Source organism: Pterocles gutturalis, unplaced genomic scaffold (genome assembly GCF_000699245.1).
Source record: "Pterocles gutturalis isolate BGI_N339 unplaced genomic scaffold, ASM69924v1 scaffold1198, whole genome shotgun sequence".
In the NCBI taxonomy this organism is placed as follows: domain Eukaryota; kingdom Metazoa; phylum Chordata; class Aves; order Pterocliformes; family Pteroclidae; genus Pterocles; species Pterocles gutturalis.
Window position 1 is genome coordinate 87,807 of NW_010120238.1, and position 24,904 is coordinate 112,710.

General features: G+C 48.5%; 1 protein-coding gene across 1 annotated transcript in view; it reads left to right on the forward strand.

The window, feature by feature from the left end:
• The first annotated feature begins 1,019 nt into the window (after positions 1-1,019).
• Positions 1,020-24,904, forward strand: part of EXTL3 (exostosin-like glycosyltransferase 3) — a 29,202-nt gene continuing 5,317 nt past the window's right edge. The window contains exons 1-2 of the mRNA XM_010076815.1: positions 1,020-3,167; positions 24,373-24,500. Of these exons, the coding sequence (XP_010075117.1) occupies positions 1,020-3,167; positions 24,373-24,500 (2,276 nt within the window). The remainder of the gene's footprint in view (positions 3,168-24,372; positions 24,501-24,904) is intronic.

A 24,904-nucleotide genomic window follows, 5' to 3' on the forward strand; every position in this document is an offset into this window, starting at 1 on the left:
AGCAGGAAATGAAAGCAAAACACTTCATCTAAAAATTCCTCATCAGCTCTAGTCACTAGTCCAGAACAATAGCGGTTACACTCAGTTACACAGTACAAATTCACAGTGCTGCCGTGTCCCAGGATCCCAACATGCCATTAAAAGGCGCGTAGAGAGAGCAGGTGTACATTAATATCTCTGTTTGGTACCTGAAGAGACACAGGGGCTTGCAGATGTGAAGCAGCTTCTGCAGAGTTACACAGCATGACAGCGGCAGAAATAGGAAACCAGACCCAGGGACTGTGATTTTTTTTCTGGTCTGGCCACTGAAGCATGCAACCCTAATGAAAAGCAGAGTGCCTGGAGAAAGCCATGTGTCTGCATCTAATGAATCCCATCACTTTCTCGGGTTTACTGGTATTAACCCCGGAGGTGTTAGGCATGCACGAAGGCTGCTCTTTTGCAGAGGGGACAGTTGTTTTGAAAAACTAGCAAAGTCTTGGGTGACTAAGGGGTCATTTTGTTTGCATTGTCTGAATATGTGATTGTTCTCTTGTAGGAATGGCAGAGCATCAGCCAGGCAGCAGTGACAAGAGAGACTGACATTCGTACGAGTCTCTTCTGACTCCTTCTCCACAATGGCTGGTGCCTCTGCATATTCATTGGATGGTAACGCAGGATGTCGAGAGCAGCCGTGAAGTTTGGCTTGATCCCATTGTGTTTTTCTTCTGCTGGTTGAGACTTTGAATCACCATGACAGCACTGTGACACTTCCAGCAACGGTTGCCTGCAGACCAAGGGTGGGCTGGGGGTGGGTGAGAAGGTCAATGAGTGAGTCTAATGGGTTCAAAAGGTGTGCCTGCAGCAGAATGACTGTCGTAAAGCTGTCAGAACGACAAGAAGATGAAATTCCCCTTCTATTGGCTTCTCGTTAAGCAGGCACAGTAAGATTTATTTTTTCGAGAGAGACTCGCTATAAAAACTCTTTTGGGTATGGCTACTGATCCAACGTGATTGGGCACGCAGCGACTTTTGAACTCATGACTGGATATACGATGTTGCGGAATGGGGGAGTGGGGAACGGAGGCCAGCCGTGGGTGTTGAGATGGTCCAGTCGGATTCGACTCACCTGGCTTAGTTTCACCCTCTTCATTATCCTTGTCTTCTTTCCCCTTATTGCCCACTACTACCTAACCACCATTGATGACGCGGACGATGCTGGCAAGCGCATCTTTGGCCCTCGGACCGGTAACGAGCTGTGCGAGGTAAAGCATGTGCAAGACCTGTGCCGCATCCGCGAGTCGGTCAGCGAGGAGCTGCTCCAGCTGGAGGCCAAGCGGCAGGAGCTCAACAGCGAGATCGCCAAGCTCAACTTGAAGATTGAGGCCTGCAAAAAGAGCATTGAAAATGCCAAGCAGGACCTGCTGCAGCTGAAGAATGTCATCAGCCAGACCGAGCATTCCTACAAAGAGCTGATGGCTCAGAACCAGCCCAAGCTCTCCTTGCCCATCCGGCTGCTGCCAGACAAAGACGACGTGACGTTCCCCCTGCCAAAATCCAACCGGAACTGCAGGCTACACAACTGCTTTGACTACTCGCGCTGCCCGTTGACATCTGGCTTTCCAGTCTATGTCTACAACAGTGACGATTACCCTTTTGGTAGTTCCTTAGACCCTTTAATTAAGCAAGCCTTTGAGGCGACTGTCAGAACTAATGTTTATGTTACTGAAAATGCAAATATTGCTTGTGTGTATATAATTTTAGTGGGGGAAATGCAAGAGCCCGTAATGCCAAAACCTACTGAACTAGAGCAACAGTTGCACTCTTTGCCATATTGGAGGACTGATGGACATAACCATCTCATCATCAATTTATCAAGGAAATCGGAAACTCAGAACTTCATTTACAACATCAGCACAGGGCGCGCCATGATTGCCCAGTCCACCTTTTACGATGTGCAGTATCGACCGGGGTTTGATATTGTGATATCGCCTCTGGTCCATGCTATGTCTGAACCCAACTTCCTAGAAATCCCTCCCCAGGTGCCAGTCAAGCGTAAATATCTGTTTAGTTTCCAGGGGGAGAAGATCGAGTCGCTCAGATCTAGCTTGCAAGAGGTTCGCTCTTTCGAAGAGGAGATAGAAGGCAACGCCCCAGCTGACTACGACGATCGGATCATCACCACCTTGAAGGCTGTTCAGGATAGCAAGTTGGACTTTGTTTTGGTGGAGTTCACTTGTAAGAACCAGCCTAAGGCAAGTCTGCCCACTGAGTGGGCTCTGTGTGGAGAAAGGGACGACAGACTAGAGCTACTGAAGCTATCTACTTTTGCACTGATAATCACCCCAGGGGACACCCATTTAGTGATCTCCGCCGGGTGTGCCATGAGACTGTTTGAGGCTCTGGAAGTCGGAGCCATCCCGGTGGTTCTCGGAGAGCAAGCTCAGCTACCCTATAATGATGTGATCCGGTGGAACGAGGCAGCCTTAATCATACCAAAGCCACGTATCACAGAAGTGCACTTTCTTCTGCGAAGCATTTCTGACAACGATCTCCTTGCCATGAGGAGGCAGGGCCGCTTCTTATGGGAGACCTACTTCTCCACCTCTGACAACGTGTTCAGCACAGTCTTAGCTATCATAAGGACTCGAATCCAAATCCCGGCTGCTCCTATCCGAGAAGAAACCGCTGTGGAGATTCCCCACCGGTCTGGCAAGGCTGCTGGTACAGACCCCAATATGGCGGACAATGGTGACCTGGACTTGGGGCCTGTGGAAACAGAACCACCCTATGCGTCTCCCAAATATCTCCGCAATTTCACCCTCACTGCAATGGACATCTACAGGAATTGGAATTCTGCTCCAGGGCCTTTCCACCTCTTCCCTTACACTCCCTTTGACCCTGTTTTACCATCAGAAGCAAAATTTTTGGGGTCTGGAACTGGATTTCGACCAATTGGTGGAGGAGCAGGTGGCTCTGGGAAGGAGTTCCAGGCTGCTTTGGGTGGCAACGTCCCCCGGGAGCAGTTCACAGTGGTGATGTTGACTTACGAGCGGGAGGAAGTGTTGATGAACTCCCTAGAAAGGCTCAACGGTCTCCCGTACTTAAATAAAGTTGTGGTGGTGTGGAACTCTCCCAAGCTTCCCTCGGAGGATCTCTTGTGGCCAGACATTGGCGTCCCAATCATGGTAAGAACAATGGCGCTACTTTGGTGTCGCTTCCTGGTGGGGTGTGTGCATTAAGGTTGGCTGTAGATGTTCCGTAGCGTGTCAGCTCTGCTTAAGTCATCTAGGACAGCGTCTATCTTGTGTGGCTGGAGATGTCTGTACCTGATCTGAACTCTTTTATCAGCAGAGACAACCAAGGAGGTGACAGGTGTGACTCATCTGGCCCAATTTGGGTGTTTGCATGAGAACGCCGTGGCTCGTGCTCTAGAAACGCCGGTTTCTCTTCGCGGGCGTTGAAGGAAGGCTGATGTTCAGAGGCGCACAGCTGTGCTCTGTGGATGGGTGCACTTAGGCGAGATGAATTGCTGTCATGAGAGAATTTGTTTTTTACGAAATACAGGCGCTGATACACGTGAGAGCCTAAACTGTAAAAATACGGGATCTGTAGAGGTGCTGGGTGTTAAACACTCATGAAACTGTAATTGCTTGTGTGGAGCCTAATACGAATTTCAGGGCTTAAAGCTAGAGATTCTTGTTTATTGAAAATCTTGCTTAGGCTCATTAAGTGTCACACTTAAGAACAGTTGGCACCTTATAAATACCCAAGTAGTGACTGCTTCTGCGCTTTACCAGATAAATCCTTTATCCAAACAAAAGAGGGACCCACCGAAGCCGTGCCTACTGCAAGGGCCTCAAAAGTCATTTATCACTTTAAATTGCAAAGGATGGCAGAGAAGGAGATAAAAGCCAAGGCCAACGTGACCGTGAGAGCTTCCATGCTCCAACGTTGTGATTGAGTTTTGCTTAGGTTTGGGTTGATGATTTTTTTTCCCCAGCCAAACTGAAGAAGCAACACCTTCGAAGACCCAACATCCATTTTCATGCCCAGCTACTCCCTTGCACATTGGCGGTGTTGTTTGTAAAGAGTTAATTCTCCCGAAATGATTACTTCTGTATGTATTTATTGTAGGACTTCTCTGTCATCCCAGCATAACTTTCTGCCCTGGCCATTGTTACCAATCCATATTAAATATAAATCTCTGCGTGCCCTCGAAAAGAGAGCATGGGCGTAGAGCCACTAACGCGGAGCAACGCTGTGTTGTCTGGATCCAGTTGTGTATAGAGGCAAATGGAAGGATAATGCCTTACAAATTAGGGAAGGGAAAAAGAAAAGAGGGAGATGGTACTTAAGTACACAAACTGCGTGTGGTTTATGTGACAGGACGCTCCTAAGCTTAATAGCAATGTGAGCTTTATGCTTCATGCAAAGAGATTCATTGATTTAATATTTCATTTTATTATTGTTGTGATGAATAAATCCTTCTGCTCACATTTAAAAACCCTTATGGTCCAGGGACAATGAGGAGAGAAAATCGCTCGGATAATTGCAAAATATTCTTTCACATTAGTCCTGTTGAATGCCTGAATTCTGCAAAATCTTTGCATTGTGTTTGCTGGAAAACTGTGTACTCCTTCCGAGCTGAAGAGTGGGGATTGTTCTTCTTGGGTTTGCTAATGGGTCTGATTTGTGAAAGAAAAATACGTTTCTGGTGATGGACATTAATGCCTTGTTTTACTCTGCTCTCATCTCCACATCTGTTGTGTTGGAGGCCCACCGGTTTTTCTGGGGACTCTGACACACGAGTTGCTGCGTGTCACCTCTGAGCCGAACGCTGGGGTTTGTGTGCCATGGCGGGGATGTTCAGTACCGCTCCGTCCAAGAGGAGGAAATTGTCTCCGTCGGTTTTGGGGTGTTGGGTGGTAACGTTGTGCTCACAGCCAAGGGCTGGGGAACAGCCGGAGCACAGTGAGCTTCTGCTGGGGTCCTTCTGAAGGACCGTGTTGGTCTGATCATAGGTATGTTTTCTTCCCATTTTCTAAATCCCCTTTTTTTTTTAAAGAGCCTGAGTCTCTTGGTATCTCTCATAGGAGGCTTAAACCTTTGCAGCCTCCAGGCATCAGTCCCACCAAAGTGCTTGCTGGTAAATCCGCGTCCAGACTAGGTATTTGAATCCTGCTGGGAGTCTGTAGGATACATCTATACGGATGGTTTAGTACAGTAATGATACAAAAATTTATCTGGGCTTCATCAAACAGTGACGGATCCTAAGAGCTGCTGTGGAGAAGGGCAGCAAGAACCTGGGGAGCAGAGGTGGGGCTCCGGTGGAGCCTCGGCAGCTGGGATGTGGGATGCGCTAGCTGGGGGAAGAAGCAGGTGGGTACGTGGGGTTGGTAAGAAACACAAGCCCTTATGACTGCTGACGTCAAAAGAAGCTGCGGAGCTGTGAATTTGATTTCCTTACGGGGAAGAAAGTGGCTTTTGATGGGGAATATCCAATTCTCTCAGATCTTGAAGCCGGTATCTCTGTGTAATAAATACATTACAGTAACTTTGAGGTGCAGGGAAGTGTGCTGCGTTCAAATCCCAAAGCACAGAGCTATGCAGAGGAAAGGCGAAGGAAAGCGAAGTGGATGGGTGCAGGTTTGGGTCCCCCCCGCCTTGTGATTGAAGTGGGTCCAGGCACCATCTGCCTGCGAGGAGCAGCGCAACAGCAGCCCGTGCGCGTCAGCGTGATCCACGATCAAAGCTCCCGAAACCAGAAGATTTTTGAGGTGGATCGCAACTTAATGAGACAAAGAAACGTGTGTAGCATGTTCTGGGCTGGAAGAGCCCTTGGAAGCAGAATGTAGTCCCAAGTCCCACCAGCAGTAGCTGGGTGGCTTTGTGCTTGTGGAACACCCAGAGGAGATTTGGGGTTCCTCCTTCAGCCTTGCTGCATGGGCAGTTTGTTCATCCATCAGTTCCTTGAAACTTGGTTGGCAAACTGTGCTGCTTGGTTGTGATCTGATCTTCCCAAGCAGGCTGTGTGGTTTCTTTTCCCTGGTGGGCTGGGAGTTAATCAAGAGCAAAGCTTGAAGCTGCGTTGGATCTCTGAATCTTTCGTGGATAATGAGATAAACAGCGCTACAGAATTTATTTGATTTTTTAAAAACTTGTACTTAGATATAGATTTCTTGTGATGGCATAATTTACTGAAAAATCAGTAAGATTCCTTAGCTGCACAGAAGTCTCTGATAAAATATTCTGGCCCTGTACTGAGCCTGGAGTGACTAGGTGCAAATATAATTTAAAGTTGTGTGTGTAGTCATTCAAGGTTGCCCCTGGAGCAGAGGTAGGTAGATCACCCTCTAATTTAAAGTGCCTTTGTGCTGGACTTGAGCTGTAAAAATTGTTCCTATCTCAAATTAAATAGTATTGCAGCAAAAAACAAAGGTTGTAAGTGAGAAATCTTGTTTCTGCAAGCTTAAAAACTGGCTTTTTGCAAGCGTTTGCGTCTCTAGCACTGCATGAGGAGAACTTCCCCAGACAGAATGACCTGCAGAGCGTGACCCTACCAGCGCCAGCAGCGACGCTGCAACCACGGCTTCACTTCTGAGCACCTCCCTGCAGCATTCACACAGCGCTGATGCATCCTGCACGATGTCTGTGGCATCTGGCAAAGCTCCAGGATTGAAAAACCCCCCAGACCACTGACCCCTGCCAGCAGGTGAGCTCTCCTCCCTCGCACAGGGGCAGGAGCCCTCCTGCACGCAGCTTTGCTGCAGCTGCTGAAGTCCCTGGCGTGGTGAGTGCTGCTGCTGTTTCCATGCTTGCAGGGAAGAAAAAGGGAAAGGAATTGGGATTAAATCCTGCTCTGAACAGGTGGAAAGGCTGTACTAAAGTTTGAGCGAGGTGGTGATACTTGGCTGCTGCTCCCGCACTTCCCCTGCACACACATTGATCTTGGAAAGATTTCCAGTGGCGGAATAAAGAAGAAATTAAGGAGAAGATCTGGCTGCGTCTTGGGGTAGAGCCTTCCAGCCTCCCTTTCAGCATCTCCGTGCTCTGGGTTTCTAAATAGCGTACGGGAGGTGACAGGAGTAACCTCCCTGTTTGCTTTGCAATTCCCTGACAGCATTTTCAGCCACATGAGTAAAAGCAAAGGGAAACAAATGAAACAAAACACTCAGGCAACCACGCATCCAGCCCACGCAGATGGTAATAAGATGCCCCCGAGAAGATTCACATCCTGCTGGGCTTTGCAGTGAGCTCAGCACCGATGTGATGCTGCTTTCTGATTGCTGTAGGGCACTTGTTTGCAATTCTGCCGCAAATTTGCAGCATAGATGCAAGTCCAGATGCTTAATAAATTCTCTCTGTGATTTTAGCAGCTCTTAAGATCTGCCGACAATAGGGGACTAGGGGAAATGGATACAAGTTGAAGGAGGGAAGATTTAGGTTGGATGTTAGGGGGAAGTTCTTTACTAGGAGAGTGGTTAGGCCCTGGAACAGGCTGCCCAGGGAGGTTGTGGATGCCCCGTCCTTGGAGGTGTTCAAGGCCAGGTTGGACGGGGCCCTGGGCAACCTGATCTAGTAAATGTGTATGTTTGGTGGCCCTGCCAGGCAGGGGGGTTGGAACTACATGATCCTTGAGGTCCCTTCCAACCCGGGTCATTCTATGATTCAGATCCTCTGGAGCTGATTAACCCTCCATCTTCCATGCAGCTCTGAGCAGGATATGGATTGGGACAGGGGGACAGGATTTATTTTCCTTTTTTTTTCTCTCTAGTTTTAATCCTGAACACCTAAAAGAATGAGTGGAGCTTGAACAGCCAGAGTTACCCAAAGAGAGTTTGTTTTAATGTATTTAATATGTATTTCAGAAGGCTGCCAGTGCTGCATCTGCCCTCGGTTCAGCGGGGAAAGCACAAAGCCTTGAGCAGCGAGGTGATAAAGCTCTGGAGTAGCTTGCACTCAAAACAGCCGCAGAGCCTCTAATGCAGCAATTAAATTATCTATTTCCCTTTCAGAAACTTCCTTACAGCCCCCCAGGAGTTGCAGTCAGAGCCAGGAAAGCAAACTGTGTGCTCAGCAGCCCGCCCTCCTCCCTTGCCCGCATTTCTCAGCCTGTGTGTCATGCCCTGGAGATGGGAGGACACCGGGAAAGGGAAGACTGAGCTCAGGAAGACCCTGGGTTTGGTTATAATCTCCAGTAAAAAAAATTATTTGCCCATTGTATTCACCCTCTGCCGTCCGATTCCAGCATCTTCGGGTCAGTCTGTCTCTTAAACTGGACAAAGGTACATTTGTAACATATTTTTTTTTCCCCCTGTCCTTAGTAGCATAAGGAGAAAACATCTCATTTTAAGTAAAGGTTTTGCCAGCCAGAGAGAGGAACCGCTGCTTTCACACTGCGAGGGCTTAGTTCTGTGTTGCCAGTGCAGTGATCTCTGCTTGCCAGAGGCCGTGGAGGTCCAAGCAACATGAGAGAGAGGTTTGTGGAAGACAGACAGCTTCGTGGGGACATGCTTCACCTCTTTGCAGGGGTGTTTGAACCTGGAGCAGTGATTTCCAAACAACGTTTCTTTTATTTCTCAAGGCTTGTCTTATTTTTTTTTCCTGTCCTGAGCCCGTTGCATGCAGCTCAGGGTGGCTGCTGGCATTACGGGTCTCAAATCCATCACTTTGCATGCGCGGGCTGGGGGCTGGTGGTACCGTCTGAATGTTTGGTGGCAAACTTCTCAAGCCACGTAGTTTTGTCTGAGGTTGGAGCTGGTTGGGCTGCGTATGTTGGAGGCAGAGGAAAAGTGACATTTTTTTTCCTTGTTAGCTGATAATTGAGATTTTGTATCGGGATGTGTTGCTGAGGGAGGTGGGTCGGATCAGGACTATCCAACTGTGGTTTTTACTTTGTTTTGAGCCAGTGTAACATCTCTCCTGCTTTCCCAGTAACGACTGGCTTTTGGTCGGGTTGTTTCAGAAGCCCACACGCGGAGCATTGCCTGTGAGCCTGGCCGAGCTGCAGAAGGGCTTCCCACACCTGGAGCTAACCCTTTTTCAGCCCAAAACAATATTTTACACCCTGTTCTAAGAAATTACAGCCTGAACTTCCACCTCCTCTTTCTTTTCTGCGTGCGGGTAGGTCGGTCAGTGACAGAGCCGTGGCTGGAAAAGCCCTGCTGCGGTTTGCTTTCTCCTCTTCCTCCGGGGTGAGGTGGTGTGTGCTTGGAGGCATTTCTGAGCAATTTAGCTGGGTTCACTGCCAAGGCCAGCTCCTGTGGCTTTCAGCAGTGACTAATCCTTTCCTTCAGCTTTGTTATAGAATAAGTAGCTGGCTTTGATCTCTGCAGCCAGTTCCAGTGGCGTAACGTCCTTTTCTGCCGGCTTGGTGGCCGGCTGAGAAAGCTCATTCAATTTAGCTGCTTGTTTCAAAAGGAATAATCTTTGGAAAATTTCTAATCCGGAAGCATTGCTGCATCTGCAGACCTGTTTGGCTGGCCACGTCGTCCCTTGAAATGCCACTTGTTAATCAGGAGCAGTCGGGGGAGAAAGGCTGTCATGACTTTCCCTTCTGTTGGGGCAGCGTCTGTACAACCGTACTGTGCTGAGCTCGCTGCTTGAAGGATTTGCACATCCTTAGCTTTGCACGTCCTTAGGTTTGTACATCCTTAGGTTTGTACATCCTTTTTCCCAAAAATATTTGAAGGTGCTTTGCTATCTCCATTTTAAGGAGCATGACTGAGTCCCTAGATAATGCTTCTGGCTAAGAAGAGGAGGAAGAGAACCTGGTCAGACTGTAACACTGATGTGCAGCGTGCCATGGTGGCAGAATGAGTTTCCCTGCTTGTCCTTCAACATCATCGTTGGTTTTCTGGTAAGAGCAGAGCCAGCCTTGCAAACTAACAGCTTGCACAGTCGCCAGTAACTCCAGCTTAACTGGAGTGGTGTGTGGGATCCAGGGTGAAGGCTCAAAGTGGAAACAAGAGAATAAAACTCTTGTGTGCAAAATCAGGAGGAACCCAATTTATTTATCCAATTACCCAATTATCCAAGTTATTTCAGGTCCTGGTTTCCATTTGGGAATGGGAAGCTACAGGTTTGCTTCCAGAAGGAACAGTTCAGGCTGTGCTTTCTGTAACTGTCAGCTGAGATAATCACCTTGGTTCTTGGTGCTGAGTCCCTTTACACAAGAGATCAGCACCATCCATGGGTTAAATGGCCCCCATCCATTGCACCAGCTTTACCGGCAGTGTATCACAGGTTTACGAGTTAAATTTCTGGATGAGAGCAATTTTCTAAGGCAGGGCGACGTTGCACGGCAATGTCCGTGTGCTGCTGCTGGGTACGGAGCACCACCTGCTGCCTGCAGAGCACGGTGCTGCTGGAGAGGCGGGTCACTGCTCTAATCCATGCCAGTTTTGCTGTCTCTGTATTTTTACCGTTGTGTAGCACAAGAGGAAGGAGCAAATTTGCTGCTTAGTTTACCTACGACGCTAAAATCCAGATGCTTGTCGCTGCAGGGCCTGAGCGAAGGTGCAGCGATGCGTGAACGTACGCTGGCAATGTAACAGGCAGCGCCGACTTCGGAGGGATTTGCGCTTTGAATATTAACTCAGACACCCTCGCGATACTCCGCTGCTGTTGCCTAAAACCAGCGCTTAATTCTCTCATTTGCCGTATGCTGGTTTGTAATAGCTTTTCCATAGACAAAATGTTATCGTAGCCTCAGCTCTCTGAATTCCCTGGGCTTAGGATGCGGCTGATGGGGTTGGTGACCAGAGGGAAGGCGTTACTGTGGGGCATTGGGGAGGGAAAACAAGCGAGGGCAGCATCCTGGCACACTGCTATGTGTGCAATCAGATGGTTTTTCTCACAAATAAAAGCCTGAAAATGTCACAGGGGCCGGTCCCCCTGTGTTGAAGCCTTTAACCGTCAACACAAAAGCTGTCGGTGCATCCTTAGAACACCTTCCACTCCAGAGCAGACTGTGACAACAGCCAGGGGACAAGAGTGGCACAACAGGACTGGGCACTGGAGTCGGTGCAGCAGCAAAATACCACGTTGTTGTTCCAGGGCTGGACTCCTGCTGCTTTTAGCATTTGCTGAATAGCAAGATAATATTATTCCATACAAAGAAACAAGCATGGGGAGGAACTGAGCATGTGGATGCATTTTCTCTATTTTTTCCTTCCGTTTGCACCTTCTTTTCATTTTTCTGTGACTTTTTTATTGCAGACCCTAGTTCCCATGGCACTGTGTGCTGACACACGCTTCGTTGCAAGCTACACCCTTCTTCCAATAAAGCCCCAAAATCTGCGTTTCCTTTCTTCCCATGGTTTTAACTTTGGTTGGAGTGATTTGGCTGTGCAGAATGACTTGATTGTGTGTTCTCTCCAGGCTGCTTTGTGTGTGAAGTGAAGACAGCCCCATCTCCCAGAGCAGCTATAACTTGGTGCGGGTACCACAAGGCACAGGAGAGGAGGAACGAGCTGTAGTCACCGAGGCTGTGAATTTGGCTTTGGTTTGTGGATATTAAATAGATGGGGTGAAAAGAAAATCTCTGTTGTTAAAGTTTGCTGGAACAGGAGCAACCTCATGGGGCATTGGGTCATCAAGGAGGCAGCCGTGAAGGACACGAGAAGGCTATGAAGAGGAAGGTAACTCTTGGATACAAGGTTAGAGAAGGAGATGAGGAGCAAGAGGGAGGTTTTAATCACTCTGCTTGTTCTTACGTGCCCTGTGTAGCTCACAGATGCCTCCCCAAGGTCTGTGGGATCGATCGGCAAAGATATTGCAGCTCTCAAATAGAAGATGGTGACTTATTCCCAAGTTTAGAGGTGGGCTGGCGATGGTGCAGCACAGCAGCCACAATATTACTCACCTCCTGGACAGGCTCTTGCCCCTTTCCCCCACGGTACCTGCCTGTATCTGGCGAGGAAGCAGATGCTGCCTTCTCTTATCTAGCTGATGGATGCTTTTGCTTCAATTTTCTTGAAATCAAAGTCTGTCGTGAGCGATAAAGCATGACGGATCTCCCTGCCGTGCCGTGCATACAAAGCGCTCCCCTCTCCAAAAAGCAGCAAGGCCTGCAGTTTTCCCTTCTGAAACCGGAAAAAAGACCATAAGCAAGGAGCTAAAGTCATTTTGCTTATAAGCCAGAGGGAAACTGAGGCACAGAGAACAGAAAGCCATCCCTGGTCACTAAGGACGCACTTGTACATCTCCTTACAAGCTCACAGAAACGCTGCTTTCACCTATTCCCGGATTTACTGGCAGCAGACAGATGGGACATCTGGCGAAGCTGTTCTTAGGCTTCCCAGATAACACTCAGATCAAAATAGTTTGGCAAAGTCTTCAGGTTTCTGAATGCTTATCTGAATTGAACTCTGGGGTTTTTTCAGGTTTGTGCAGGGAAGGGAATTGGGTTTTATTCTCGACATTGGACATTAAAAGCATTCTGGGCGGGGAGGTTCGGTTTGTAACTTTGATGTGAAGGGAGTAATCGTCACTTTGATCTCCCGAGCTGCCCGGAGCCTAGGCTGGTGGGAAGCTGCCTTATCTCTGCAGTAAGGGACAGCCCCATCTTTCAATGTGGAAGAAGAGAGCTGAGAGGGAACAAGAGAAGCACTTTTCTGGGGAATGGAACAGCTGTAAGCTAGATAATTCTTTGCAATAAGGCTCATTTTCCTCTTGCTCTGAATGCAGGTTACAAAGCAAATTGGTTTCAACACGCTGGTAATAATTAGGTTTATTTTATCAGAAATTTATAAAAGGAATTGTTTTTAATTATGCCTCTGAACTCTGTAATTTCTAACACATGCTGGTCCTTAATTCCCAGCCCATACTGTGGGTTGTGGGAGGTGGCTATGGTCGTCTGTATTCATCCCAGCCACAGATTGTCAGGAATGATTAACTACCACTTGATGGAGGCATTTGTTCCTCCTTAATTTTGTTTTACTTTTTAATTGGCTAGCGGCAGAAATTGAAATAGTTCACTAAGTTGTGAAAGTCTCAGGACAAGCCAGACTTTGAAGAACACGATGTTGAACATGAAGAACATCTCCATGGCTTGGAGAGCGTGAGGATGGTGCTCCTCTTGGTGCTGCCTTCTGCTCCTCTGGATGGGAGACCATGGGCTGGTGTGAGGATGGACCAGGTGAAGAAAGATTCAGCCAAGGGTTCCAGCATTTAGGATCCAGCAATTGAAGCCTACGAGCAGAGGAAGGATCCTCAGAAACTCATCTGGGGCTTGTATCTTGGTTTGTCATCAGCTGGTTCTGCCATGTTGAGTGAGAAGACATTTACTGCTTGCTGAGGTGAGATGGTGTTTGGGGAAAATGCCTTTCCCTTTTATTTGACCACATTCAGGGTAATATCCCAACCCTATTCTCTGATATTTGAGCTGATGGAAATTGCTTTTCTTGATGAGCTGTACTCATGAAACAACAAGAACAGAGAGAAAAGGCTGATGAGGGAATCGTGGTAAGGGTTTGCTAGTTCTCTTCTTCTAACATTACATGGAGGAGCTCTCATCTCTAGATAATGGGTTGGAGGATAGATACGCTGGCAGAAAGCTGTCTTCATTTCATCCAGACCCATCAGAACTTTCCCAGAGAGGTCTCAGCCTTCTCATCTCGGAGGTCCCTGGAAAGCTTCCAATCTGGAATAAACCTGGAAGCCAAGAGTGGGTTTGCGTGCCTGAGTGCTCTTTATGGTTGCTGCTTCCAGCCACGTAAGCATTAATAAATCCTCTGTCCTCTTCCCATCAAAAAAAATAATCTCCCTGCAAGCTTGATGGCTTCTTTACTCTGCTTGTATACCAAGTTTATATACCAGCTTTTTTAGTAGCTGCTCGGTAGGTTAATAGTCTGACCCCAGTTCCTTCCTCCATTAGTTGAGTTAGAATGTTCATTTGGATGCCTTCAGCCCCTAGATAGGAATGCTTCTGCAAAAGCTCTTCTAGGATGGGCCACAGCAGCTTTTAAATGCTGAACATCACCCACCATTGTTGGGTGTATGTATTCCAGTGAGATGTACCTGTTTTAACAAATTTCAAAATAATTGCCCCTGCTCCGCCAGGCGTTTTGTTTTACTGCTGTAGTGGAAATCCTGTTTGACAGATACCAGGTAGGAAGAGAAGGAACCTGCTGAAGAGGTAATTGCACAACAATACTGAGGATTTGCACTGAGGAAAGTCTCTGTTAATTAAAGCAGCCGGGCTATCAGCCAAAGAGCACAGTGTGGAAAGATAAGCTCTGCCTCACTTAGCGAACAGAAAGAAGGTATTTCCAATAATCCCCGTAGACCGCATCCCTTGGGTTTCCAGCACTTTCTTCTTCCACTGGAGATGCTCCGACTCTCCATTGTGTATTTCTGTATCTCTAGGATAGACATTGCTGCGTTTCCTTCCCATCGATGCTGGTGACCTGCTATTGCACGGCAGCTGATGGCTTGGCAAGAAGAGGAGCCCTCAAGGGTGCTGCTAAACCGCCTTGCTGACTTTTACACGCTCTCCGTCTTGCAGATGAGATGTGACAGCCCTTCGCGGATCCATCGCTGAGCTCTGAGGCCGTTTGCTGCCAGACTTCTCAGCACGGACCAGGGGACGAGCAGCGTGTCTTTTCCAATGAATTTAGAAGTGCGTGAACTAGCAAGTGGCGTCTTTAAGAGTGAAGGGCTTCAATACTTTAGAAGGTTTTGGGTTTTGCTTGGGTTTTTTTTCAATAAGGTCAGGGAGTTGCAGTTTGTGCATCTTTCTTAGGCTGCTCCAGGCTCTCGTTTGGCTCTTCCAAGGAGGACAAAGCACCAAGATTGTCCCTGGCCTGGCACATCTCCCGACGCGCCTGTGGTGAGCACTCCATCTCCATAGCCCAGCTGGGAAACTGAGGCAGGAACACTGAATATTTTTGCCAAAATAACTGTCAAGCTGTTCTTCTCCAGCCTCGAACTCCTGGGTCTCAGCCTTAGGTATATAACCCTGTTGTTTCACCACTTAATTGATGCTGCTGTGGGTGAAATTTGTCAGTTTTCATGACTTAGAATCTGGAAGGGGAACATTCCTATCGTATAGGACTGACCTTTGAAAATCCTCCAACAGTTTATTTCCATCTAAAGATCTTGGAGTTGTTAACAAAGATTTGTCAGCCTAACAGCTTGCCCTGCAAGATTAGGAAAGAGAGACGGCACCAGCTTGTTAAAAAGCAGCCACATGGTTTTAAATCGCAGCAGAAACCCTGCAGACAGGATGTTTCTAGTTTATTTGCCTTACTTTGTCTTACAGAAGACAAATAATTGTGTCCATATGCCCTTGCTTGCATTGAATCCTTTTGGTACAGACACTCTGGCTGCCGTCCATCGTCTCCCCAGTGTGTTTTAGCTCTGAGCTCTGGGACCACTTCTAGGCTGGGCAGAATTTCACCTACACTTTCAGGCCTCGAATACCAAGACAGGATTTGCCAGATGAAAGCAGGTTTGCAACGTTTATCTAGCTGCAACTTGAAAGAGCATTGATAAAGAACCGTGACATCTGTTGGAACATCACACCTTTGGATATTGCCTATTTAATTGCAAAAAACCCAAAAACCCCAAAACCCCACCAACCCCAAAATTGGGATTATCAGCCTGAGAGCCCAGAGTGTGAGCTCTGCTTTTCTCTCCCCTCCCGCTCAGCAGTTTTTCCCTGTGAGCTGTCATGTAAAGCACAGAGCAGAGTTTCAGAGAGTTGAGAAAGGTGGGAGATGAAGCAATGGGAGATGAGGTATTTGAAAGCCTCAACTGCAAGCGACAGCATGTTATCCCGGGGATGTTTTTTGGAACCAAATAATTACAAATAATTGCAAAATAAATCTAATCGGACAACAACTCAACATGCATCTTTAATTGCACAGCCACTAACAGCAACACACAGAATAAAAATGAGTGTCTAGATCCCTTTAATGTTAAAATAAGCGTTCTTCTTTAGTTTCTCTAGAAAGATGCAACAGCTGCACCCATATGAAAATGAATAAATAATCAGTTTTATTTGTATCACAAGCTGTTTTCTCATCTCTGAGATGAGCAACCCACTGCTAGCAGTCGAGGAGTTTAAAGAGAGACCAAGTGTTTGCACGTATTACGTGCAAGGACACAATATCAGTTTAAAAAAGGATTTCCACTAGTATCTTCCTGTGTGGTTTTGTTCTCCGTGGGGGATAATTTATGCTTGGTTTTATGTTGCATTATTTAATTACGCGTATTTTAAAAATGCATCTGTTTTGCCAATTTATATGCAGTATACGCTGCCTTTGGAGCTAAATACCCTTCCAGTGAAACTCTTTTTCATACCTCTGGAGATGGGTCTTAAAATAGTCGGTAAATCCTTTTCGTTCAAATTTTGAAAACGCCTTAAATTGGAGGTAGCAAAGCACAGGAGTCCGGAGCCTAGCTGGGCTGGTTCCGGGTGTAAAGGAGGGGGCCTGTAACTGTTTCAAGGTGAAGAGGAAGCACTGGGGAAGGAGCAGCAGAATAATTAACACATGAGAACGTGGATAACGGTAACTTTCCAATCCATCTTTACAAGGAAGGATTAAAGGGAGAACAAGAAGGTGAAGAATTGCCAGGGGAAGCCACGGTGAAAACCAGGGACGTCTCATCAGGCGATGGATGACTGAAGAAACATCCTGCTAAGAGTGTTCTGAAGAGCTGGTTTCGGGTGGATATTCAAAGACATGACGGATATGTCTGGTGCAAGTGCCATCAAATCAAGCAGGAGAGGAGATGCCAGAGAATACGTATGGGGTAGGTGAGAACTCGTGTAAAAAAAGAGAAGTACCATCTCCTTTCCCCTGCCGTTCTCCACCTTCCCCAGCTGCTGCAGATGCTGGTGGGGCACCATCCAGAGCCAAGCACCGCACGGCTTGGGACTCATCCGGATGAGATGGAGAGGAGCTGGGAGCCAGCCGGGGCTGGGGAGAGGCTGGTCTGGAGAGGAGCGCATCCCCTTACGGCTGCACCTCGCACCCAGCTGGCTCTGAGCAGCCTGGATCTCTCTCCAGGATGGCTTTGGCCAGGGTAAGGCGGCTCGTTCGAGAGCAGTGGTCACATCCATGCCTGTTTATCAGCATCTTCTGGATTTGAGCGTGTTAACCCTCAAATAACAGCAAAAGAACGTTGTCTGAACAAAGAGCTGCTTTCTGCATCCATGGTTTTGCCTTTGCATGCCAAGTTTTTAAACATTAATTATCATAAGCCCTCAAAATCAAAAGAACATCCATCTCTTTCCAAAAGGCTCATCTGTTAAGATCTGCCAGTGCTGGCAACGTTTCTGGAAGGAGCTTTAACAGCACGTTTACACTTGTGTCAAATGCAGGGCTGCGATTTCCCCTGGATTTGCAGCTCGTCGGGAACTACCAGCAACACCCTGTAGTCCTGTGTCATGCTGGACTCATTTCTTTGAGTTTTGGGGCCCAGGCTGGGAGTGAGGGCATCATTGCAGGGAGGAAAGGCATCATCCTGGGGATTTGGTTACGGTGGAAAGGCCATGCTACCATCCCCTCTTCTGCCTGCCGCCTACCCGTGCATCCCTGGCAGCCTGGATACGTGCCGGGAGGAGCATCATATTGTATTGGGTGAGGCTGGATTTTTTTTTTCTTTCTCATTAAATGAAGCAGTGCTGGCTGAACTCAAGGCTTGGATCTGTGCTTTTCAGTGTGGTTTTGGCTTTGGAAAGCAGGATGCTGGCCAGTAGGAATTGGATGAATTTCTGCCCTCTGCAAATCAGGAGGATTTTCTCATGGTGGGAGTTGAGGTTGGCAGGAGGAAATTGTTCTGCGTGGGCAGGGTGGGACCCTGGAGCCACTGAGTTTGATGCAGCACGTTCAGGAGGCAGTTGATAGTCTTCCATAAGCACCGCCGTGGTTGTCCTCGGTAAGGGCAGTCAAATAGATCTGAAGTCTGGGCTGAAAGCCACGGCGATCTCGCCAGCTTTTATGGAGCATCTCAGCTTGCCCAGGAGCAGGTAGTGATGAAACGCTGAGAAAATCAAGAAAAAAAAGACTGCGGTCTTGGTCAGACCTGCGTGATTCACACAATCGTCATCGAACTGGGAATGGGTAGAGGGCTGCGGAGATTTCAGGTGGCATCTGTAGCGATGGCAACAGCTCCTTTGGCTTCTCCTTGGCAGCTGCCTTGGCAGAAAGCTTGGCTTCTCATCCTGCAACCGCCGCCTGCCTGGGGACCGGCCTCTTGTCTCTTTTCAGTTCCCTGACATGTTCAATGGGGGGAAGATAACACGGAGCACGAGAGAAATCAGCATCAAGGTCATCTTTACGAGAGTGAACCTGAGGTGTGTGGTTTCCATATGGAGCCTTTCCGGATGCCAAAATCCCTGCCGTAGCCGGGGATGTTTACAGCGTGCCGTAGCCCAGTCTGACATCCCCAACTTGTTGCTTGATTTCCAGCTGGTCAGTGCAAACCTGTTCTGACAGCTGCGCCCCGGAAAAAACACACAGCTTCATGGATGCCGCTGTTTCAGGGGACCAGGCAGACTTGTCATCTTCCTCGTCTGCATCTCTGGTTGCGTTTGCAGAGAAGCAAGTGCCGGTCTGATCTAACACCTTGGTTGCAGAAGGAGCAAGGAATGGAGTCAGCCGTAGTAAAAAAAAAAAAAAGTTATTTATCCTGCTTATGTATACATGAATCTGCACACACACGTAACTCCTTCTAAGGAGTCTTGCAAATAATTTTCTGACTCAGCGCTTGTATGCTGGTGCATAAAGGGAAGGGACCCTGGTGTATCTGGTAGTCTGCGGGTCTTAAGGGCTGATCTGGGCAACTTTCTTAATCGGAGGATGTCTGAATCTGTCCAAAGTAGGAGTTGAAAATGAACACCTGCTTACAGAATAGTTTCAGGGATGCTTCATACCTCCCTCACTTCTATGAAGCCTGGTTTGGCTGGTTTTTAATTGCATTCCTCACCACGTTAGCCAGCGGGAGCAGCTGCGTGCGCTGCGAGCCTGCAGACACGGGGGAGAGCTGCAGAAGTCTTGGCTTCCCAGGTGCTTTCTGCAGAAAAACGTGTGATGGCACATTTCTGCCATCACCAAGGTGGACGGGAAGCAGCCTGCTCGACTGGAAACGATTTTGTGGGTATGGGTGGGATGAAGATCATCAGCTCCCAGATGTGCAAATCTTGCCTTCCTTGATGGGTGGGGATGATGATGATGGTGGCATCTCGGGAGTCACGTCCAAGCGGTCTGACTCCTCACCCATAATTTGGGAGATGCATTAGCCCTTTTGTTCGTGGAGAGGATCTCAACTCCTGCCTGCTGCTCCATGGGGAGTAGAACAGCAGGGTCCTCGTTGGGAGCTTTGCTCTGGATGAGGATCTGGGCAGATCCCACCTGAGGTCAGTGCTGTCCCCATCAGAGGGGGACAGCAGAGGGCTTTGCTCCGGTACAGTGGGTCAGTCCTTGGGGCATCAGCAAGCAAAAGGGCACAACCCCAGAGCCTGTGGCTATGGCACTCCCCTGCAAAGCAAGAGGCTTGCTTCGCTGAATGTAATAAAACGTTCAGAATCGGTGCCAAGAGAAGGGATTGACAGGGTTGTAAATCTGCGTCCTCCCTGGAGGACTGCGCTGGCAGGAGCGCTCTGCTTTTTCCCTCGAAGTGTAGATCGAGGTCAGCTCTTCAGGCGGAAGAGGCAGATGCGTTTGGCTCCCGCGTCTTCAGCGCCGTAATTCTCAACCGCACGGTGGAAGGGAACTCGTGGTGTCCCCATCCCTGTTCTTCCTGTGGTGATATTTTTCCCCAGACCATTTGGGTTGAATTGGCACGTGTTTGGGAATGATGGAAATGGATCCTTTTCCCTAGACCTTGTTCTTTGTCTCCCCAAATCAGCCATCCTAAGGGCATCCTTCTGGGTGTTTTTCGGATGAGGACCTGACGTGAGCAGTGAGGTTCCTGGTTTGGTGCAGAGTTTGCTCTTTGGCCAGAAATCAATTCAGTTTCCTAAGGTGAACTGTCAAAACTTCTCCAAGGGCATAGACATTCTTCATGTTTTCACCATCAAATTATATGTGACATTTAATTTAAAGCTTAAGCGTAAAGCCTCGCTAGCAAGGAGATTGCTGGGCAATATTGATTTTCCTGCATTTTTGTATTTATGTATAAAAATGTGCCATAAAGCATTGGCTGGGGCATTATTGCTGGGCAGCCTCTGGATTTATGCTCTGTTTTAGCTCTGTCGAACATTTTTAAGATCCATTTGGCCAACCTAGCTATGAACAGCACCGGGAACAAATGGGCTTGCATAGAGTTGTGGGGTTTTGTGCTCCTTGAATCAAAAAAAACCCCAAAACAACCCGATATTGTGGAACTGAACCGCCTTGAATTGAAAGGAGAATAAACTTCTAACGTGGTGTGTCGGCTGCTCGGAGGCATTTTAAGTCTTGCAGTTTGTCTCAAAAGTTGCAAACTGTTTAGGAGGTTCATGATTTTGAGCTGGGGGCCGTTTAGCTGATGACAAAGTGTTTTAAAAAAAAATTATTCCCAAGGAAAAACCCAAAATTACAAAAATAAAGACATCCAGAACAGACAGGGATGGTTTTGAGTCTGGAGTTTGTGTGCAGGATTTTCTGCCCAGTGTTTGCTGTAAGGGAAGGTGGCTTTTTGGTAAACGCGTTTGTGTCTTTCTTGTGGCTCGCTGGCTGATTCCGCGTCCTCCTTGCTATTTTAACCTCCTTGGTAAAGGGTAAGTGCTCACTCTCCGTTTGGCCGGAGCGCAGCGTTTCAGCTTTGCTGAGGGAACACCTTCTGTTGGGTTTTCACAGAGCTTTTGGCTCAAGACTGCTGGGTAACAAGATTGTGTAGAAAGAGGTCATTAGAGCGATGGATGGAAGGGCAGGAGAAACAGCGAGAGATTGAGACCTCAATCTGAAAAAGAACTGAGAGGGGGTTTGGGTACGGCACCTGTGTACTTTTTGGGGGGTGAAAAATTCCTAAATCTCACTTCGTGCCACGTGAGGGAGAGGATTGAGCTTTTTTTGTATTTTGTTGTTACAATAACCCTTCTTTTTTCACCCAGTCTAATAAACTCCGGAATACGTTTGTGCCTGTAATGGCCATTTCATGCCTGAGAAATCTGGTGGGTTTAGAGGCCCCTGGAAATGTAAAAACTTCAGAAATAAGAGAAATATTTCAAGTCCCTGAATCAAACACTCTTCCTGTTCCCCCTAACCTGTTTTTACAAGATTAGTTGCCTGTATTAAAGCAGAAAAGTTTCTTGAAAATTCACTTTTATGTTTCTCAAGAGTTATATTTTCTATCTAATCACGCGATGCCCTCATTTCCGTGGCTCGGGATGCAGCGTACGCGGTCGAGATCAAAACCTGGTCTTGCCTGGGGAGGCACCGCGCTTGAACTCTCTCGAGGGGACAGAGAGATGGGAGGAAGGTTTTGAATCTCAGCCCCATCGTTCCCATCTCCGATCGCTGCCTGCGGGTCCCCGCGCTTCCTTGGTGTAGTCACCCCGGGGAAAGCGCAGGGTTTTGCGAAAGCCACGGACTGGTTGTCTGATGACAATTAGCTGCATCCTAAAAGTGCTGTCAATTGGGAGAGTTTCTTTGAAAACAAGGCATCAAAGGCTTTAAGATGGTTCTAACTTTTGCTGGACCTGATGTGATGAGTTGAATGGGCTTATTGAGGCTGGGCTCAGTTTGATGCTGGTGCTCTGATCTCTCTGTCCTCTGGGGTCCCCAGTTTCAGACGTTTCAGGCAGGATCTGCTTCACTTTCTCAACTGACAGGAGTTACGCCATGTTATTGTTCAGCAAGTTACGGGAGAACAACTCAGTAAACGTGCTGGGTGTTTCCTGGGGATCTGTCGATGTACAGGCTGCTTCAATCTTCACCACCCCCGGATGAAAGGCAGGAGTACACCTGTTTTCTGTGAAAAGCTGAACTCTGGCCCTTCCAGACCTGCAAAGCTTCAGATGTGATGGAGCAACCTGAAACGTGCCCGCCGCAGAACTGGTGCTGCGTTTGCTTCCAGTCCAGGTCTCCACGGTGCAAGAAGCTGAGCCGGACTCCAAAGCTCTTGTGAAAACCAACCCCCTTGGGTGGGTTGTTGGACCTCTGCGCTACACATCACATCGCCACCTCTCTCTTGATTTTGATGGCAGCCAAAGCTCCGATCTGACCCTGGATCCTCTTTAATCTCTTGCACAGTCCCGTTGGAAATGGGTGACGCAGAAGCGACCAGTTGCCGCAGGGGCTCGCTCTGGCAGCCAAAGAGCTTTAAAAGTGATGGTGAAGTGCAGGACAGGGCTGGGGCAAAACCTCCCCGCTGCCGGCTGCAGCTTTGGGGAGCAGAAATGAGCTGATGTTTGTAGACACGGTGCCCAAATCTGTCCTGAAAAGCTGAGATGAAGACCCACAGTGAGTAGGAATCTGATAAATTCAAAGGAGTGTCCGCTTCCCAGCGCATCCGTGAGGCAGGGAGAGGTTTCTGCTGCTCAGCCTGGTGGTTCTCTTCTTTTGTCCTTCATCCGTCTTCTTGCGGGATCAGCAACAGGAAGAAGTTGGTGGTCACAAGACTTCATCAGGAGAAATGGTGCGGCTTTCGGAAACCCATTTTATATTGCTGAGCTGGAGGGAGCGGTGACTGGTTCCCAGTTTACTGGAGGGCCCTTGACTGTGCCAGAAACCGTGAAAGCTCCTCTCAGGTGCTTTTTGCAGTCGCTGCCGATCCTGAAGTCTTCACAAAGCTGGTGTGTGGGGTGGGCTGCCCCATCCACCGCCGTGTCCCCTCTTTCGGAGCCAGCTAACCTGTCCTCCTGGTGCCGCTGCAAGTTACAGACACAGCCGTGGAGAATGTTGAATATTGAAATTCTCCTGGTTGTCCTCTGGGGACCACTCCCGACTCCTTTCCTGGGCTGCCCGCAGTGTGCTGGGTTTGGTGGTGCCCCTGCGGCGGTGGTCTTCTCATAGCCTGCGTTGCCCTCTTTGTGCCCGGGTCTTCCTTGGTCTCCTGAGCTCCTTAGGGCTGTGCCATTCCAAACCTTCCCGTTTTTGGATCCCAGTCTTACCAGCTGCCTCCCCAAACCAGTGTGTGGAGTTGTCTCCTCTCCCGCTTCCCTCTTCATCGCCCATTCCCGCTGTGATTCCCATAGCCTCTCTTTTCCAGCGGTTCCCAGATAGAGAAGACATCCCTGGGAGCGTCTGCTGGCCCACGCGAACTCTGAAAAGAAATACAAACGCTGGGCTTATTTTTGTCATGTTTTTCCACCTCGGGAGGGAGAGGGGGAAGAAATCCCTGTCTCTGCTTTTGCCATCTCCTCCGGGCGCTAATTGCATCGCAGCCCTCCTGGGCTCGGCTCTGGCCCCGCTCCACCCCAGTGTAGAGCCGCTTAATTTATTCACCTCCCTGCAATAAATTGTTTGTGCTTTTGATGGATCTTTAGTGAAATATTTTAATGCATTCTTGTCAAATGTTCCATTCCCCCCCTCCTCCAGCAGCTATTGACAGATGAAAGCACCAACGCTGGGTTTACGCAGGGATTTAATCGCACCAGCTGTCACGCAGATCCCCAGTACAAATATTTTCCACTGTTAATGGTTTCAGCGTGGGCTTCTTTTTTTATGTGATCAAATGTAATCTTATTTAATGGAGTTTTATTGCTGCGACGCCTTATTCTTTTCACCAGGCTGGACTTTATTTTGAAATCAAGAGAGATAGTTCAGAGGAGAGCCAGAGAAATGACGGAAGGGATTGAATGGGACAGGACGCCCGGGATGAACTGAGTGACTATAGATCAGCCAGGGTAGGCGAAAAGTGTAAGAGCAAGGGAGAGAAAAGGTCTAGCGTGGAAGGGGCAGTCAAGAAGAGGGAGAAATTCTGATTTTACACGTGAGTGGCTGTGGATAAGGGAAATAATTGCCCAGTGGGGTGTTGGAAGAGTTTGGAGGAAGGGAGGAATTGCAAACGAATTGTGTCCAAGGCAGAAATCGTGGGTAGTTGCAGAAACAATTCAGTTCCAATCACCACTGGAGAAATTCTGCAAGGGACATGTCCTCAGCGACTGTAGGAGAGACCGGCCGTGGCTGCCGTGTTTCCACCTCCGGCTGATGCTTCGTTCTTGCAGAGCTGCCCTCCTGTGCGTGAGAGCGCAGGCGACTGCGAGCAGAGCCCTTACAGCTGGTACCTGGCTTCCTGGGCTTGGGTCTGGCTTTGGCAGAGGTGGGCAGGAGGGGTGGGAGCTGGAGCTGGAGTGAGCTGATGCTTTTTGCTTAGAAAACGTTTTCCTATTGCAGAGGCTCCGACACAGTGCCGAAATGCTGGAGCGCTGCAGCTGGAGTGTGCAGCCCCTGCCCCTGAATCTCTTCTCTGGGCGCGTACAGCCACCGTAACTGTTGTGTGTTCATCTCCTAGGTCGTCCGCACAGAGAAGAACAGCCTGAACAACCGGTTCCTGCCGTGGGATGAGATCGAGACAGAGGCCATCCTGTCCATCGACGACGATGCTCACCTGCGCCACGACGAGATCATGTTTGGGTTCCGGTGAGTAGCCTCCGTGCACATAGCCTTTGGACCCAAACTGGTGTTTTCCACATCCAGGGTCTGCTCCGATGCAGCGTGGCCTCTTAGCTGAAGCCGGGACCAGAATCAGGACTAGCACATCCCTTCCCATGGCTTTCCTGTGCAATTTCTTGGAGGAGTAATATGCGCTAACGATCTGTTTAATGAGCGTTAAGTGGGTGGGCTGATTTCAGGTTGGCCAGGCAACCCTGATTCTCACATTTCTTAACCTCAACTCTTCGGCTTTTGCTGTGCTGATAATGTTCCCTTAATGGTTTTGGGGCTATGTAGCTTCCTAGGGTGGAAGGAAACTGGAAAAAAAAATCCAAGAGGCTGTTGCGCTGCATCCTTCATGTGCTGTTGGCAAGGCTGGGGTGTTCACAGCC